Genomic DNA, 18,065 nt, shown 5'->3' on the forward strand with positions numbered 1-18,065 from the left:
AAGGTTGCATGTGATTGGTTAATTCTTAGTGCCAGAAACCCTTATATACTCTTATAGGCACCTGGTTTTTTAAAAAGTCACTTTGGAGCAAATAGGGTAGGTAGGTAATCACTTTTTTTTTTTTTTTTTTTTGTAAATCAATCAAAATTATGCCTACTTTTTTTGGCAGATAGGCAAAAAATATATTTTTTGGTTTGCCGCAGAGTTTTAGTAATTAGTTTATATGTGCCATGAGATGAAAAAGGCTGGGAATCTCTGTTCAAAATCCTTGAAATCTTTTCAGTTCCATTTAATTCCAATACTATTACTCAAGGGCTGTATACTAAGTGCCAGGCAGGCACCTGGTTAAGGCTGGGGGAGGAGGAAGATAGGCAGAGACAGAAAAAGTAAGAGGCACCGAGCGCCCTGGGGCACCTGGATGGGGCGCCCTGCCCAGTGGAGAGAGCTGAGGCGGGAAGACTCTCCAGGGAGAGGCTCCAGGTGGCAGACTCTGTACCTTCAGGACTAACCTGGGCATCTGGGGGCGGAGGCGGGGGGGCACGTCAGGGATCCCAACCAGGTCTGACTTCCTCCCTGGGCGACCGGGCGCCCAGGCTCTGGACGCGGGCCAGGAAGGCGGCACCCGCGCGGGTCGTTGGCGCTTCCTGCGCTTCCTGCGCGCGGGGGACGCGGAGGAGGAGCGCGGAGCAGCATGCGGCGCGGGGACAGCGCACCTGGGGGGCTCGCAGGTGGCGACATGGAGGACGGCGGCGTGCTCAAGGAGGGCTTCCTCGTCAAGAGGGTGAGCGCCCGGAGCCTCTCCGGACTTTGCCCAGGGCGGCTGGTGGGCGGGCACCCGCGCACCTGAGCGGCGTCCCCAGCTCCGGCTCCAGGGCGGATCGGGCGCCCGGGGCTCTGCGGGGCAGAGCTCGTGTCCGTGGGGAGAGCCGGCGGACAGCTTTCTACAGAAAAGGCGCCAGGGCACAGGCCAGGACAGTCCTGATTAGTGTGGATGGGGTGCGGGTGGAGGCTACCGAAGTGGCTATCTTCATTACAACAACTTAGTAAAGTAGTTAGTACTTAAATACGATGGATTAAAACAATGTAAACGTGCCTGTAGTTCACAGTGCCCATCCATGTAATTCCCGCCTATACGCTTCACAATAACCCAGGAGCAAGGAGGAAGCCTGTGCTTCTTAAGCATGTACTGTGTGTGTGTGTGGGGGGGGGCGACACTGTCTCCTTCAATCCTCCCAACAGCCCACGGGTGGTACCGCATGATCCCCCTTCTCCAAGGGGAGAACAAAACGCACAGAGGCCGGGTGACTGGCTCAGGATCTGGGTGCTAGCGAGTGATGGAGCAGGATCAAACCCACTCAGGTCTACTCCAAACCTCTTCCTGCCCACCGCAGGGTGGGCATTCTTATCACTCTATCACAGACGAGGAGACCGAGGGTTAGAAAGACGAAATCCTCCTCCCAGAACCCCAGGGCTAACCACAGATAGGACTGGCCCCTCCATCCCCAGTGCTTCCCCATTGGCCCATGTGGCCTTTCCCACAGCAGGCAGGAGTCCAGACAAAAACTGGACACAGGATCAAGGTAGAAAATGATGAAGTTCTTCTAGCATGGATGTTCATGCTCAGCATTTTTGCTAACATAGTGGCAGACCATAAACCCTGGGGGTGAGCCTTCCGGCCCTTCTGTTGAGTTTACAGCTTTGAGAGGGGCTGACAGAGAGGGATGGCTGTGCTCTCCTTTCCATTGCCTCCTCTGGTGGCCAGATGGGCCCTGGAGTCTCAAGTCGCCTTCAGGCCCGTGGGTAATGCAGCCCTGTTATATTACACCTCGTTTGATAGAGGAAGGTGGGTGTGTTGTTTGCTCAAAACTGTAAGCAGAGGAGTGCTGATGCCAGATCAAGGGTCAGACTGCATACAAGCAGGTACAAAATTCCACTCCTGCTTCATGCCACTGTGATTAAAGCCATAGGCTGGTCCCTTATGGTTTGTGGAGGCAGATGCACCTCAGTGAGACAACGTCTGAGGGAACCTCTGTGGTCTCCACTCCTGCAGCTTCTGAAGTTTGAGGGGAGGTGTTGAGCTGGGCAGGAGTTTTTGCTGGGCATCACTGATTGTTGGGAAGCTGGGTCCTGGTAGGGGCCCGTGGAGGCCAGACTCCCTCAGAATGCCCCTTGTGGGCCTCCTCCCCCACCCCACACCCACCCCCCATATTCCCAGGGGTTAGCTTACCTGATTCCCCACCTGCGGCCAGGGGGAGTCAGGAGACAAGAGGGGAGGATGTGAGTTCTCTTCTGCACAGGCTGCCAGTCCTGCGTGTCCAGCTCACAGAGTCCAGGGTGCAGAGAAGGGAGGACAGTCCACGGGTCAGACCCCAAAAACACACGATAGGGGCTTGGCTTAAATACATGAAGCTCATTCCAGCTTTAGGAGGGTTTGCAGTGCAGAGGTGGGCAGGGCCGTAGCTGGAAGCCCAGAGCACAGAACAGTCATCACGCTGAGGGTGAAGCAGGGGCAGGCAGGGGCATGAAGGGTTTGGCTCCTAATTCTGCCCGGACAAGAAGCAGAACTCCAGGCAAAACACAGGCTGCTCACTAGGCCTGGCTTGAAAGGAGGTGGGTGAGGGGAGGAAGCCCGGATCAGCGTGGGTAGGACCGCTTTTCCTTTCAGAAGAGGCGGGAGCACTTCAGATATTGCTGCCCCTTCATTCCTTGAACGGCACGCCTAGAAAATGGCAAGGTTAACGTGCTTCGGCCTAGGAATTTCATTCGTGGGGCTCTATCCAAGGAAACACCGTAAGAGGTTTATGCACAAAGAGTTGCGTAGGTAGTGAAAAACTGGAAACTACCTGTATATCCCCCCAAACAGACAAATGATTAAGTAAATGATGTTTAAAATGTTCTTAATATTATAACTTAAAGAGTAAAAATGTTAAAGGGGTAAGTAAGGGAAAATGTACGTACCAGAGAAAAGTCTGGAAGGAGTTCTGGAGGCTAGAAGCCTGAAATCAAGGGTTTTCCTCCTGAAACTAGTAGGGCAGAATGTCTCCTTGCCTCTTTTGCTTCTGGCATTTGCAGGCTATCAAGGAATCACCCAGATTTTTTTCCTCCCGATGTAGGGAGAAACCTGGTTCTTCCCTACTGTGTGTGTGTGTGTGTGTGTGTGTGTGCACGCGCGCGCGCGTGCGCGCGCATGTGTGTTTATCCTGTGAGTATCCTTTACTTTTGCACAGAACACTCCACTGCTGACACTTCTGGTCACCAAATGTTTTCCTCCACCAAGCAATTCTCTGTGACACCCGCTGGGTATCCTACAATTTAACTCAATTCTGACACAGTCTATACAGAGATAGTGTCAGATTCCACAGGTTAAGGGCTCAGTCCCACAGACTGCCCATCCCCAACACACACACACTTCAGCCGAAGTCACAAGCCTGATGGGAGATCCCAATGTCCCCCTCCTTGGATTTGATTAATTCGCTAGAGTGGCTCACAGAACTCAGGGAAACACTTACTTATGTTCACCAGTTTATTTTATTTTATTTTATTTTATTTATTTTTTAAAATATATTTTTATTGATTTCAGAGAGGCAGGGAGAGGGAGAGAGAGATAGAAACATCAATGATGACAGAGAATCATCGACTGGCTGCCTCCTGCAACCACAACCTGGGCATGTGCCCTTGACCGGAATCGAACCCAGGACCCTTCATTCCACAGGCTGACGCTCTATCCACTGAACCAAACCGGCTAGGGCCACCAGTTTATTAAAGCATATGCTAAAGGATACGATAGACAGCCAGATGGAAGAGACACACAGGGCAGGGTATATGGGAAGGGGTGTGCAATTCTAAGCCCTCTCCAAGAACCCAGTGCTCACCACCCAGAAGCTCTCCGAACCCCGTCCTGTGGGGATTTTAATGGAGGCTTCATCTCATAGGCACGATTGATCAGTAATTCCATCGGAGCCCCTCCCCTTTCTCAAGAGAATGGGTGTGCTGGGCTGGAAATTCCAAGCTTCTCATCCTGGCTTCGTCTTTCCAGTGAGCAGCCCCTATCCAGGAGCCATCAGGAGCCCACCCAGAGTTGCCTCATTAGAATAAAGACACTGACATCACCTGGGAAATGACAAGGGTTTCAGAAGCTCTGAGCCAGGAACGCACGCGGGGCAGAGACCAATATATGTATTTTCTGTGATCTCAAAGCAGGCAACCCTTGGCATCCCTTGGCTTGGAGAAGCATCTCCCCAATCTCTGCCTCCATCGTCACATGACCATCTTCTCCCCGTGTGTCTCTCAGTGTGTAAATTGTCCTCCTTCTAGGAGGACACCAGTCATATTAGCATCACTGGGGCCACCCTGATCCATGTAACTTTATCTCAACCTGATTACATCTGCAATGACCCTAATGCCATATGAGATCCTATCCAGAGGTACCAGGTGTTAAGACTTCAATACCTTTTGGGGGGACATAATTCAACCCATAGCAAGTAGCATATCTGCTGCTTTGAGGTTGTAGGGTCTTGGGCAAGACCTTTCTGAGGCTCAGTTTCCTCATCATGACAGTTCGGGAGTACAGGCTTTTTCAAAGGGTCCCTCCAGCTGTAACTTTCTGTACCGAGGGTCGCCATCCAGCATATAGACGCCCCTCCTTCCCCTGAAGAAGCTTTAGGGGCTCATGGGTTAGCCGGCTTCTGGCCCCAGCCAGCCACTTGCAGACAAGGAGCTGGAGGCGGAGAAACTGCCCAGGTGGAGGGCCTTGTTCGGCTTATCCCACTGTGTTGTCAGCCTCTGACCTCCTTTGCCTGGGACTTTGGACCAGCCCCTTGTGCCCTCTAAGCATGGCAGGGCTTATCTGTAGCTGCGATGACGCTGCTCTCATCCCGTCCTGTGGATTGTTGCAGCAGCTCCGGCTGAGCTGTCCGCGTGTGGCTGCTTCATTCCCGCACTCCACAGCGAGGTCCCTTGACCTTTTTAACAGGAGGACTTAGGCTTGTCGTCCTTATGCTTAGAAGTCTTCAAAGACTCCCCTCTGGCTGCAATATAAAGATCAAACTCTGCAACACAGGACCTGAAGCCGACTGGTCCCTCATCCCTTCCTCACAGCCCCTGAGCCCCACCCTACAGAACTGTTTGGAGTTTTCCAGATTCGCAGCAGTTTTCTGCTCTCCCCTCTTGCCTTCCTCACCTGGCCAACACCTCACAGCCTTCAGCACGCAGCCCAGGATCCGCTCCTCTGGAGCCCGCTCACCCCGCGCACCTCCTCCTCCACCTCAGAATGACCTCCATCCTCCCTCTGAGCGCCTCCTTGGGGTTTGCATCATGCCCTACATTGATTATCTGTTATTGTGTAATAAGTAGCCCAAAGCTTCACGTCTTAGACAACAAATACTTATTACCTCGCACAGTTTCTTAGGGTCAGGTAACCGGGACCAGCTCAGCTGCAAGATTCTGGCTCAGAGACTCTCTCTCATGAGGTTGTAGCCAAAATGCTGCCCAAGGCTTGACTGGCTGGAGGACCCATGTCCAAGCTCACTCACATGGGTAGTGGCTGGAGGCCTCAGTTTCTACTTCCCCACTATGCATAGGGGCTGCTTACAATGTGGCAGCTAATTTTCCCAGAGTTGGGGGGCGGGGGAGGACAGAGAGCCCAAGACTACAGCTACAGAGTTTCATAACCTGATGTCAGCAGTGACAAACCATCCCTCTGCCATATTCTCTTGGTCACGCAGACCAACCCCTGTACCGTGTGGGAAGAGACTGCACAGGGTGTGAATACCAGGAGGTGGGGATCGTGGGGGGCATTAATCATCCGTCCTGGAACTTACCACATTGTGTGGGGTCGTCATCTGTCACCCCCACTGACTCGGGTCCGATGTTGTTCATCTTGGTGTTCCTGTGACCAGCACTGTGCTTGGTGCAGAAGCATTTAGTCACTGGTCGTTGAATGAAAAGACAAATGAATGAGTGCTTTCCCTAATAATCTTATCAGGATTTTTGTTTATTTGAATTTAAATTAATTTTTATTATAAAAACAACACATGCATATTATTTAAAAGAAACACACCTAGAAACATAAGGGTGAGAAATGAGAAATAAGTTTCCATTTTAACTCCCACATCCAGTCTTAGTGCCTAGAGAAGATGAGCATAACATTTCAGGGGTATCCCTCCAGAAATTTTCTACATTAACAGTAGAGTTGTTTTGGGGTCTCATAGGAAGTAATGCAAGTAAGAGTGCTTTGCTCATGTCAGAGGCCATGGCTGCGCTGGTCTGACCTGGGGACCCCCCCTGCCCCCACCCCGTGGCCGCTCCTGCCATCTGTTAGGACTGGAATCCCAGCACACAGTATTGTTACACATCAGAATATTTTGCATGTTTTCACTCTTATAAGTTATGGTCCTTTGATGGTCTCAATACATAAAACTAATATTTACTTAGCACAGAGCCCCATACGTGGAATTACTGGGTCACAGAATCTGAGCATTTTTACAAGGACCACCAGCAGCTTTGAGTTTTCTACCTACATAGTAAGTCCCTCTCATCGGCCTTTCTCCTCAGCCCTCTCTCCTTTGCCAGCAGTCAGCACTCTTAGCTGCTTCTGACACGCACCCCAGCGAGTTTGAACAGCAGGGGTTTCATGGAGAATAATAAATACTAAGGAACTCAGGAGTATTCGGGAGGGCCAGAGAACCTGCGGGGATGCCATACAGCCGGGGATGCCATACAGCCGGGGATGCTGCAGCCGGACAAAAGTGCCCAACAGCGCCCCCAGACGTTCCAGTGGGAACCACGGCTGACACTGTTTGCCACTTGTGCCTGATAACCCTGGGGCTGGTGTCAGAACCGCACCTGTTCTTCCAGCACGTCCTTGCCACAAATTCCTCTTTCCCATGCTTGGTTGCTGCCACACAGGCCTCAATGCATGTGACTGGCAGCAACTTGGTCAGCTACCTGCTCCCTTTGTGCCAGGGATTCTGGGAAATGTAGCATGTTGTCCAGGAAGGAACAGTATCTCCTTATTGGCTTGTTCTGCTCAACCTCTGTTGGTTACACTTTTCTCTGTAACATCTCCTGCCGCCTTTTTTCTTTCCCTGGTGATTTATTTTTTAAAAAATCTGTATATTTTATTGATTTCAGAGAGGAAGGGAGAGCTGGAGAGATAGAAACATCAATGATGACAGAGAATCACTGATCAGATGCCTCCTACACGCCCCCCCCACACACACACTGGGGATCAAGCGCACAACCCAGGCATGTGCCCTTGACTGGAATCGAACCCGGGACCCTTCAGTCTACAGGCTGACGCTCTATCCACTCTATCAAACCGGTTAGGGCTTTCCCTGGCGATTTAATTTGCTCAGGCTGCTGTAACAGAATGCCACAGACAGGACGGCTTAGACAAGAGAGATTTACTTTCTCCCAGTTCTGGAGGCTAGAGTCCACGATCACGGTGTCAGCAGTATTGGTTTCCTCCGAGGCCTCTCCCTCGGCTTGCATGTGGCCACCTTCTGGCTGTGTGTCCACACGGTCTTTCCTCTGTGCACACGTCTCCCTGATGCCTCTCTGTGTGTCCAAATTTCCTCTTGCTCTGAGGACCCAAAACAGGTTAGATTAGGGCCCACCCAAGGCCATATTTTAACCTAATCACCTCTTTAAAGGCCTTATCTCTGAATAGTCACATTCTGAGGTAGTGGGGGTTAGGGCTTCAATGTATGATCCTTTTTTGGGGGGAGACACATAATTCAGCTCATAACACCTGTGTTTCACGTTTAAGATGATTCCATCCTTGCCCCTTCTCTACCTCACATCAGCACCCATATCATCAACTTAAGTCGCCCTCTCCTCTCGCTGCACCAGCCGTGATCCGTGTGTCAGCAATTTGCTGCTGACACTACTGCAGGGGCCCCTGCAGGGTCATGGGGACAGGCCAGGGGCAGGGCCGTAGAGAACCCCACCTGCTGAGGAGTCGGAGCCAAAAGTTTTGTGTTTCTTTAAACACGTCTGACATGTCAAGGAAAGCTGTTAGCTGTCATCTCACACATGGGCTCTAAGTGCGGGACAGAGTGGAGAGAGCAAAAGTGTCAAGTTCAGCTCGACTGCCTGAGTGCTCTCGTGTGAACAGCTGAGCAGCACGCAGCGTGGAACACTTGGACGAAGTAATGAGCTCCGGTCAGATGAACTCTGTTAGAAGTCTGATTTCGTTGCCACAGTAAATTCTGTTGGGGTGCAGGCCAGTGCTCCTAAGGTCAGCTGTTGTCTCCCTACCAGCACTCAGCCCACGCTGAGCATGGCACAGAGTCACAGCGCGCAGATGTGAGGGCGGAAGGGAACAGGCGCTCGGTGAGGAAATGAGCGAATGGGGGAAATGGTCTCTGACACGGGTGAAGTGCCTCTCTTAGTTAGAATCTAGCCAGGGGTCCTCAAACTTTTTAAACAGGGGGCCAGTTCACTGTCCCTCAGACCGTTGGAGGGCCGGACTATAGTTTAAAAAAAAAAACTGTGAACAAATTCCTATGCGCACTGCGGGCCCGGGTCGAGTCGGCTGCTAAGCAGGACAGGCAGCGGCACCCGGTGGGCCGGACAAATGTCCTCGGCGGGCCACATGTGGCCCGCGGGTCGTAGTTTGAGGACCCCTGCCCGTATAAAGCTCTGCTCTGGAAAACATGCCAAGAAAGTAGATTCCTGAGTGTGTTCTAAATCCATTCCTTTCTGATTCCTCGGCAGACACCCCCCATCCTCTGGTCTGTTCTAGAAACAGGCTCTCTGCCTCCATTGGACTGTGCTATCCATTGACTGTATGGTCCTTCTGAGAGCTCCCAAACTACCCTGCCTTTTAGGCCTGGCGCGGCAGGTAAGACTTGGCATCCTTAGCACTGGTAGACCACGTGTGGCTTCAGTTTTACCAATTGCCCGCATCCTTTGACCAGCAATAGTCTTTCTACGAGTATATCCTAAGGGAAAAAAAAATCAGAGATGCAGATCAAAATTTATATGCAAGGATATTCATTGCAGAATTGTTTATAATAGTGAAAAGCAAAACAAAAATTATTTCAAAATAAAGAACAAAAGACCTGTTATATATGCAGGAGATTGACAACTAAATGATGCACCCACCTAGTGGTCATTTAAAAATGTAGCCTGTCTGGTGTGGCTCAGTTGGTTGAGCGTCCTCTCCTGGTTGTGGGCTCAATCCCCAGAAGAGGGGGGGTGGGGGGGGGGCGTGTAAGAAACAGCTGATGGATGTTTCTCTCTCATTGATATTTCTATCTCTCTCCTCCTTTCTTCTCTCTGAAATCAATAAAAATATATTTTAAAAATATTTTAGAGAAATGTAATGGTGTGAGACGATACTCAGCAAAGCTCAACAAAACAAAAAACTAGAAAATAAAAGTATATGTAATATAGTCCTGATTTAAAAAACAACAACTAGAAAGTAAATACTAAAAGGAAAAAAGACTAGAAGGAAGTACTGAATGTTAGCAATGCCTGTCTTCTGATAATACTTAGCAGTGTCTTTCACGGTTTATAGCCAGAAAAAAAGGCCACGTAGGAATGAGAAGGCCAATGCCAAAGGTCTTTATTATATACTCAAAGGAGATGACTAAGATATCCAGACAAAGAATACTTTCTTCATGAAAATGAAAATAAAACGTAGGATTCTGAACTGGATCCTTTGGCCATTCATGGCATTATCAGGGCAATTGATGAAACTTGTACTGGATTTGTGGAATAGCTAAAAACAACATTCACGTAAATTTTCTGATATTGATGGTTACATTGTGATTATGTTGAAAACATCCTTATTTTTTTGTAGGAGATACACAATAAAATATTCAGAAGTGATGGAGCATCATCTTAAAAATGTACTCTTAAATGGTTCTGTGAAAAAAAAAGTTCATCTTTTCTTCTGAATTGAAATTATTTCAAAATAAAAAATATTAAGCCAAAAAAAAGATAATGCTGTCCCCCTTGTTGGAGAGTCAGTCCTATGGCACAGACTGGCTCCCTGCACGTGGGACTCCTCTCCCTGGACACAGGGTTGTCCCCCAGCCACCTCACTGCCCGGCTCTGCTGTCTGTCCTCAGGGTCACATTGTCCACAACTGGAAGGCGCGATGGTTCGTCCTTCGGCAGAACACGCTGCTGTACTACAAGCTCGAGGGGGGTCGGAAGGTGACCCCTCCCAAGGGGCAGATCCTCCTGGATGGCTGCACCATCACCTGCCCCTGCCTGGAGTATGAAAACCGACCGGTAAGTGAAGGCTGGCTTCCCAGCTCCTCCCTGCCCCAGACTCCTCCCCCGCTGGCCTCTGGTGACAGGGGTGTGGGTAATGGGAAGAACTGAGCTATCATTGAAAAACCCGGTTCCAATCCTGGCTGCACCACGTGCCGGGTATGTGGCCTTGAGCAAGTAATGAACCTCTCTGAGCCTTAGCTCCTCCTCTATAAAATGGGATAAAAAATGACACCTATGTCCCGTGAATGCGATGGGGATCTTATAGGCTAGGAGGCACTGAAAAAAATGTGAGTAATCAAAGCAATATGATGGCTTTCGTCCCCAAGGAGTGCATGTTCCAAAAGTCAGGGGCAGCACTCACCCTACCATCAAAAAGTATCTGACGCAATCATTTATCGAAGGCCCAGTATGTGCCAAGAAATTAGCTAGGCTTGGAGGAGTTGAGGGAGAAAATAGTAAGATTGCTTCTTCTCCAGTTAATAATCTTATTAGGAAAGCAAGTGGTTAGTCGAAAAACATTCAGTTTCAAATGGTGGTTCCAACATTATCAGCCATAGAGAGCACTGTGTCCGCAGAGAAGGGAGCCGGCTGGGTCAGTTGTGTCTTTGCGAGGAATGGAGGGGAGGGAGGGGATGAGAGGGAGGGGAAGAGGGGGGCAAAGATCCAGAAGAGGAGAGAGGCAGACGTTCCAGTCTTAAGTAGAAGTGCGGGGAGAGGGAGGGGGTAGGTTTGGAGAAGAGGATGGCCCGTGTGGCTAAGGGAAAACGCTCCCTGAGGGAGCAGTGGGAGAATGGCTGGGGCCAGTGGAGGGAATGGGGAGCCCCTGAAGGTTTTGAGTGAGCGAATGGACTGATGGGACCTCTGTTAGGAAGACTAACAGGAGGAAGGAAGCTCAGTTCCCAGTAAGATGGCTAGATCCATAAAGAAGGTACCTTACGTCTGAGTGCCGGTCTGGCTGGCTATCTCTTCCCGCAGCTCCTCATTAAGCTGAAGACTCGCACGTCCACAGAATACTTCCTGGAGGCCTGTTCTCGGGAGGACAGGGACGCCTGGGCCTTTGAGATCACCGGGGCGATTCACGCTGGGCAGCCGGGAAAGGTCCAGCAGCTCCACATACAGAGAAACTCCTTCAAGCTGCCCCCTCACATCAGCCTGCAGTGAGTGCCCGGCCCCTGTCCGCACTCCGCCTGCCTCTGCTGCGGCCTCTATGTCTGGTCTGTGTGCAGTGGGGCGGGGGCTCTGTGGTTGCTGATTGGGCCTGACTGCTTCCGCCAACGTGCTTCAGGGCCTTTTGCTGTCACTGCCCTGTTTGTGTTCTTTTCTCTGCCTGGGAACGGCCTGCTCCTACATAACCCTTTGGGGCCTCGGCTGCTTCCTCCACCTCAGCGTCTTGAGAGCCTCCCTCCAGTTTCAGCCAGGTGCTCAGGGCCAGGGCACAGCTCCAGGAACCTCCGCTCACCAATCGTGGGCATGTTCGCCCCCTGGTGGCAAGAACGATGTGTTCTGGAAGCAGTTGCATTCTTACCCTGCTCAAGACATAGTTCTGGAGCGCCTACTGCACGCAGTTCATAGCACTAGATCCTCGAGAGATGCAGATGGGGATAAACAAGGTCCCTTCTTAGGGGCTTTCCAACCCAAGTACGTAATTAGCAAATGAGAAAAGACCTTCCATTGGTGGCAGGGATCATCTCACAGAACAGAAGGAAAGCAGGTCGGCAGTGGAGGCGCGAGTGTAAAGTAGGGGCGTATGAAAGGAATTCCCATCGTGGAAACGTACAACAGCCCATTTACAGGAAAAACTTCTAACCCCCCAAGCAGCAGAAGTCACAGCTCTTTAGTTTTACTACAAAAAGCAATAACTGTCTAGGATAGAAATATTAGAACATTTAGATGAGCATGGAAAAAAAAAAAAAGATCCAAAATCCTACCTACCTCTCACATTCTGCCCCCTCTTTCTTTGTGGTGCGTATCGCACCATTTGCCACTTGCTTAATACCCTGTGGCCCTTTCTCATATCTGTCAGTGTGATGAGGGGCCGCTGACCTTGCCTTCCTCCCATGTAGTCGCATCGTGGACAAGATGCACGACAGCGCGAGTGGAATCCGGCCAAGCCCCAACGTGGAGCAGGGAAGCACCTACAAAAAGACCTTCATTGGTGAGCCTTCCCTCTCGGAGGGAAGTGGAAACCTGGGGCGTGGTGAACTGGGACGTAGTGGTGCTTGACCAGCTGGTGTTTAGGCCAGAGCTGCCTGCTGGCCAACCGTCTGGCCTGAGATGGCCACGTGTGGGTGTGGCCACAGCTCCACGTAGCAGGGGTGGCCATTGGTCTGCGCTTGTGCAGAGCCCCAAGGCTGCCCAGGAGGTCAAAGTCAGTGAGGACTCAGCCAGGCCCCCCACCCATGGAGGCTGGTTGGTAGGCTGTGGTCTGACTGGTGCTGCCCTTGCTCTGATGCAGGCTCCTCCCTGGTGGACTGGCTCATCTCCAACGGCTTTGCAGCCAACCGGCTGGAGGCCGTGACCCTGGCCTCCATGCTCCTGGAGGAGAACTTCCTGAAGCCAGTCGGCGCCCGGAGCACGGGAGCCGTTCGCTCTGGGGACCTGGCCGAGCAGTTCCTGGATGACTCCACGGCCTTGTACACCTTTGTAAGTTATGGAGAGGGTTCCTCTTGCCACCAGGGCAGAGGGAAGGGGGTGGCCACAGAGTGGGGACAAGGGGTCCACAGTCATGGGTGAGGCCTCGGGTTTGGGGGACAGCTTCACCCCAGGTGGAATGGGTTTCTCTGTGAAGGATTTTCCTTTTTCCTATGGTAGCCCCCACAGCCTGTAACTGGGACTTTTTGTGACAGAATCCTTGTTTTCTTCCCACGAGGCTGAGAGCTACAAGAAGAAGATCAGTCTCAAGGAAGACATTAATCTGAGCACTATGGAGCTGAGTGGCACGGTGATAAAGCAAGGCTATCTGGCCAAGCAGGTATGGCTGCCTGGGAGCAGGGATGGACAGTTCTCAACCTCAGGGGAGGCAGGAATTTCCCAAGGGGTGGGAAGGGCTGAGACGGCCGGAGGCACTAAGTATCAGCAGGATGAGCTAAAGCAGGGGTCCAGCAGCTGCCACAGGGAGCAGGTCAAGGGGATGCATGTGCCCACCCTCACTCCTCCCTCATCCCCTGTTACCCCCCCCCACACACACACACACCCTCTCTCCCATGAGTCCCAGACACAGGGGTGTTCAGGGAAAAGGTACACAAGCAATGATGACAACATTAAAGATGCCTATGTTCATATGTGTCTGGAGGGCATTGGCTCCTGGGCTGGTGGTTGCATTTGCTGCCTTCTGCTCTCTGAGGCTTTCTGGGGTCTCTGCCTTCTTTTGTGGGACTCTGCACGCCCCCTTGATACACTTTCCGAACAACCCACCTCAGTAGGTTGAAGATGAAATTTCACAGGGTCATCTCAGTGTTTGAAAACTGACCAGGGCCACCACTCCTAGCCGTGTTTGGGAGAGCGGCCCTGTCAAGCCGGAGACATCCATGTCACAGTCACACCCACGGCATTTCTACCCGTGCCTGACAAAACGGCTGTTCGGGAACAAAATGACTGCGTGACGGCGCAGGAAGTGTCCGTGGACCTCTGCACGTCCCCTGTGTTGGTGTGCACCTCACACACGTGTGCACGTGCCTGTCGGCACCACGGACACGTGTGCTGCTCAGCACCATACCCGTGTTTCTCAGAGCACCTGTTGCTGTCACCCGTTTCTTGCACACGAGGATCCCCATCTGCTCTCAGATTATTTACATTAGGAAACTGCCCGGGAGACCACGTGGAGGGCGTGTGTGTGGGGGGGGCGGGGGAGGGGGACTCGGTGTTCCAGACTGGAGGGTGAAGGAAGCTTTGTGACCTAGGGGGTGAGGCCAAAGGGAGTCCTACACTCGTCTGTATCTTACACATTTAGATTTTAGCACCTAGTTGATCATTTCTTACTTTTCTGATGCAGAATGGTGAAGTGCTTTTTACTGTAAATGTGTGCACATGTGTACGTGCAGCTGTAGGTTTGTTTGGGGAACAAGTTGACACTTGACTTGATGCCCTTGGGTTCAACTTCGCCTGTGAGCTCTCAGTCCACTTGGCACCTGCTGCCTCCCTGTCCTCCTTGTGTCCTGCGTGGTGTCCGGGGAATGTCCCCCCTTCCTTCAGCGCTGACCCTCTTCGGCTCTGTCAACTCAACTAAAGGCGACAGTGTTTTTGCTAAGTGCCTCTGAGCAGGGAAGTCCATGATACATCGCTGCCATCCTTGGGGCTCTTCTTGGAAAGTGGTCCCATGGAGCCAGCTGGCTTGGAGGCTTGGCATTCGATACAGGGAAGTGGGAGGGAGGAGCTCAGAGCTGTCCCCAGGAGCCTGACCCTTTCTTTACCGCAGGGCCACAAGAGGAAAAACTGGAAGGTGCGGCGCTTTGTTCTGAGGAAGGAGCCGGCTTTCCTGCATTACTACGACCCTTCCAAAGTGAGTACCGCGTGCTCACTTGGTCCCCGTGTGAGGCTTCCGGATACTTCTCTCCCAAGCATCGCAGCCAGCTGGCTCCACATCCTTCCTCAACCCAGCATCCCTACCATAACTTCTGCCGCACTATGCCTTTCCTTCCACATCCAGCTACTCTTAAAGGGGAGGATTGCTCTTTGATTCCATCACGTCATTGCCTGCTCCGTGGATCTTCATTATTTTCTGAGGAAAAGCATCTTTCAGTCTCTCCAAAGCTTGCCACGTGGCTGTGGAGGGGGAGGGGCTGGCAGACGCCAACCTGGTGCTTCCCAGCTCTTCTCCCCTTTCTCTCCACGGATGCCAGGGATTCTGTTCCCTCAACCTCTCGTCCCCACCAATATTTTGCAAACTTTCTTTTACTATTTAATATTTAAGCCATAATTTACTAATTTTATTTTTTTCTAATTGATCGAAGAATTGCTATTCTGAGTTTCAGATAATAGTATTATTGCATGCCGAGTGTATCTAATTTCAGTCAAAAGAGAAGAAAAATGGCTTTTCAGATGGCCTATTCAACCTTGACTTTGGAAGATGTAGGAATTTTATTCATTTTTTGAAAGAGTGAAGCCTGGGCAGTTCCTCCCTCACTGAGCTTGTCAGGATGTGAAGGAGCGTGAAGGGGGCCTGGGGTCCTGACAGATCACAGCAGGAGCCGAGCATCAGGGAGGGCTGTGGCCCTGCTGTAGCTGGTGTGAACAGAGTCCAAACTTCCTCACTGGTGCTTGTAGGTTGGCTGCAAGAAGGCCAAGTTCTGTCTCATCTTCGTTACACATGACTCTCTCAACTTCTTTGGCTGGCACGACTGAGGGTGGTTATAGGCGAGAGTGCAGCTCTTCCCTTTTGTTCGTTCACACAATTCCTAATAGGTCTCCTTCCCTCTGCAGGAAGAGAACCGGCCAGTGGGTGGGTTTTCCCTTCGTGGTTCACTCGTGTCTGCTCTGGAGGACAATGGCGTTCCCACTGGTAAGGTCCAACTTTGGCCCCGGCCTGAGAGCTCAAGGGCCTCCCTCCTGCACTCTCAATAATGCTCTGTTGTCGAAGGACTGAGCTGTGGGAGCTGAGTAGCGCTTTCTCAATGAGACCATGAATGGTGTGAGTTTTAAAGCCAGTTTCAGAATTAGAGAAAAGGGCATGTGTTCTTAGTGTTTTAACAATACAGCTATACAGTCCTTGTCTTTAATACTTTCCCCTCAATTTCTTTGTTTACTGGTCCATAAGCTTCCACCTAAGAATAATATTAGCTTACACAGTGTTTAAGGGTTAGGGACATACTTTAATATCTATTGTCACACTAACTAGCTAGGGTAGGAAGATAGTATCATTCCCATTTTATGGATATGGAAATTGAGGTTCAAAGACGTTAAACAGTGTAAAGTCAAATCCTAAATCTGTACCTTCTCTTTATATAAACACTAGAGGCCCGGTGCACGGAATTTGTGCACTGGGGGCGGGGGTGTCCCTCAGCCCAGCCTTCACCCTCTCCAATCTGGAACCTCTCAGGGGATGTCCAACTTCCGGTTTAGGCCTGATCCTGCATCGGGCCTAAACTAGCAGTCGGACATCCCCCTCACAATCCAGGACTGCTGGCTCCTAACCACTTGCCTACCTGGCTGCCTGATTGCCCCTAACCGCTCCCCTGCCAGCATGATTGACACCTAACTGCTCCCCTGCCAGCCTGATCACCCCCAACTGCCCTCCCCTGCAGGCCTGGTCCCCCCCAACTGCCCTCCTCTGCAGGCCTGGTCCCCCCCAACTGCCCTCCTCTGCAGGCCTGGTCCCCCCCAACTGCCCTCCCCTGCCGGCCATCTTGTGACAATGTGGGGGCAGCCATCTTGTGACAACGTGGGGGCAGCCATCTTGTGACAACGTGGGGGCAGCCATCTTGTGACATGAGGGCGTGAGGTTCAATTTGCATATTACGTCTTTATTATATAGGATACTAGATTCTTTTATGTGAACGACATTGTAGATCTAGGGTTAGCATAGGTGGCAGACCATGAAGGCTTCCGAGAATGTCCAGACAACTTGGCTGGAGTGGCTCAGTGGTTGAGCATTGACCTGTGCCCCAGTTTCGGGCTCAGTCATGCAGGAGGCAGCCAACCAATGACTCTCTCTCGTCATTGATATTTCTATCTCTCCCTCTCTGAAATCAATAAAAATATTTAAAACAATTGTCTAGACATACCACTGGCAGGCCTTGAGGCAAAGGCAAAGGGAGGGAGGGATGGGAGAGAGGAAAAGAAGAAAGCACCATGCACCTTGTGGGATTCCCTAACCATGTACGTTTGTATTTAATAAATACTTCATTATTTGTGTTTTTGTCTGTATCTCAGTTGATTTTCAGCTGCTTCCAGCTACAAGCAGACTGGATATTTCCTCACTGATTTTTGTTCTGCCTAGGCGTTAAAGGGAATGTCCAGGGAAATCTCTTCAAAGTGATTACTAAGGACGACACACACTATTACATCCAGGCCAGCAGCAAGGCTGAGCGAGCCGAGTGGATCGAAGCTATCAAGAAGCTAACGTGACGGGGACCCGAGAGACCAGGACCAGGATTCCTCCCACCTACCCGGTGACACCAACAGGGTTTCCCAGAAAATGAGTGTTAATGTAACTGTTTACTTTGTACTGTTTTGGAGTGAGTCTACTGAAGAGTTTCCTAGATTACAATGGGCAGTGCTGCTCTTTCCTTCCCCACCTTCATGTTAACAACCTGGAAATGCTAGAACAGCCGTTAGGCGTCAGCATGTTGACTTTTACCAGTCATCACAGCCAGCCATTCCTTGGCCACCGAAGTAGGTTTGCCTTATAACACTAACTGGCCACATTATATACTAAATAAAACGCTAGTCTCATGGCACTGTCTCTGAAATGCTGTCAACAGCTATTAACTCCTTCTTTAGGATTAATGAAAATTGACATTTGGCCAAAACCGGTTTGGCTTAGTGGATAGAGCGTCGGCCTGCGGACTGAAAGGTCCCGGGTTCAATTCCGGTCAAGGGCATGTACATTGGTTGCGGGCACATCCCCAGTGGGGGGTGTGCAGGAGGCAGCTGATCGATGTTTCTCTCTCATCGATGTTTCTAGCTCTCTATCCCTCTCCCTTCCTCTCTGTGAAATATCAATAAAATATATTTTAAAAAAAATTGACATTTGTTTCTGGCTATTAGAATTCCCTTACAAAGTTTCAGTTTTCAAAGGTATTTCATGCTTGAGACTATACGAAGTGAGCGAGGTGGTTATGCAGATGCCTCAAGTGATCTCTGTGACTAAGACATGCTTCATTTCAAAGTGGGATGGTG

The 18,065-nt window shown here is 50.9% G+C and overlaps 1 protein-coding gene across 1 annotated transcript; it reads left to right on the plus strand.

Annotated features, from left to right (window-relative positions):
- Window positions 1-557: 557 nt before the first annotated feature.
- On the plus strand, window positions 558-17,900 carry PLEK2 (pleckstrin 2). The gene is made up of 9 exons (XM_080673840.1): window positions 558-781; window positions 10,080-10,244; window positions 11,205-11,386; window positions 12,293-12,384; window positions 12,685-12,872; window positions 13,099-13,200; window positions 14,644-14,727; window positions 15,648-15,726; window positions 17,164-17,900. The coding sequence occupies exons 1-9, from the start codon at window positions 692-694 to the stop codon at window positions 17,289-17,291; spliced, it is 1,110 nt and encodes a 369-aa protein (XP_080529966.1). The 5' UTR covers window positions 558-691; the 3' UTR covers window positions 17,292-17,900.
- Window positions 17,901-18,065: the final 165 nt, after the last annotated feature.

The sequence above is a fragment of the Plecotus auritus genome (genome assembly GCF_963455305.1).
Source record: "Plecotus auritus genome assembly, chromosome: 1".
Lineage (NCBI taxonomy): Eukaryota > Metazoa > Chordata > Mammalia > Chiroptera > Vespertilionidae > Plecotus > Plecotus auritus.

Coding starts and splice junctions, on each gene's coding strand:
- PLEK2 (XM_080673840.1), top strand. CDS start 692: ATGCGGCGCGGGGACAGCGCACCTGGGGGGCTCGCAGGTGGCGACATG. Junction 12,385..12,684: donor CTACAAAAAGACCTTCATTG/GTGAGCCTTCCC, acceptor GCTCTGATGCAG/GCTCCTCCCTGGTGGACTGG. Junction 15,727..17,163: donor GGACAATGGCGTTCCCACTG/GTAAGGTCCAAC, acceptor TGTTCTGCCTAG/GCGTTAAAGGGAATGTCCAG.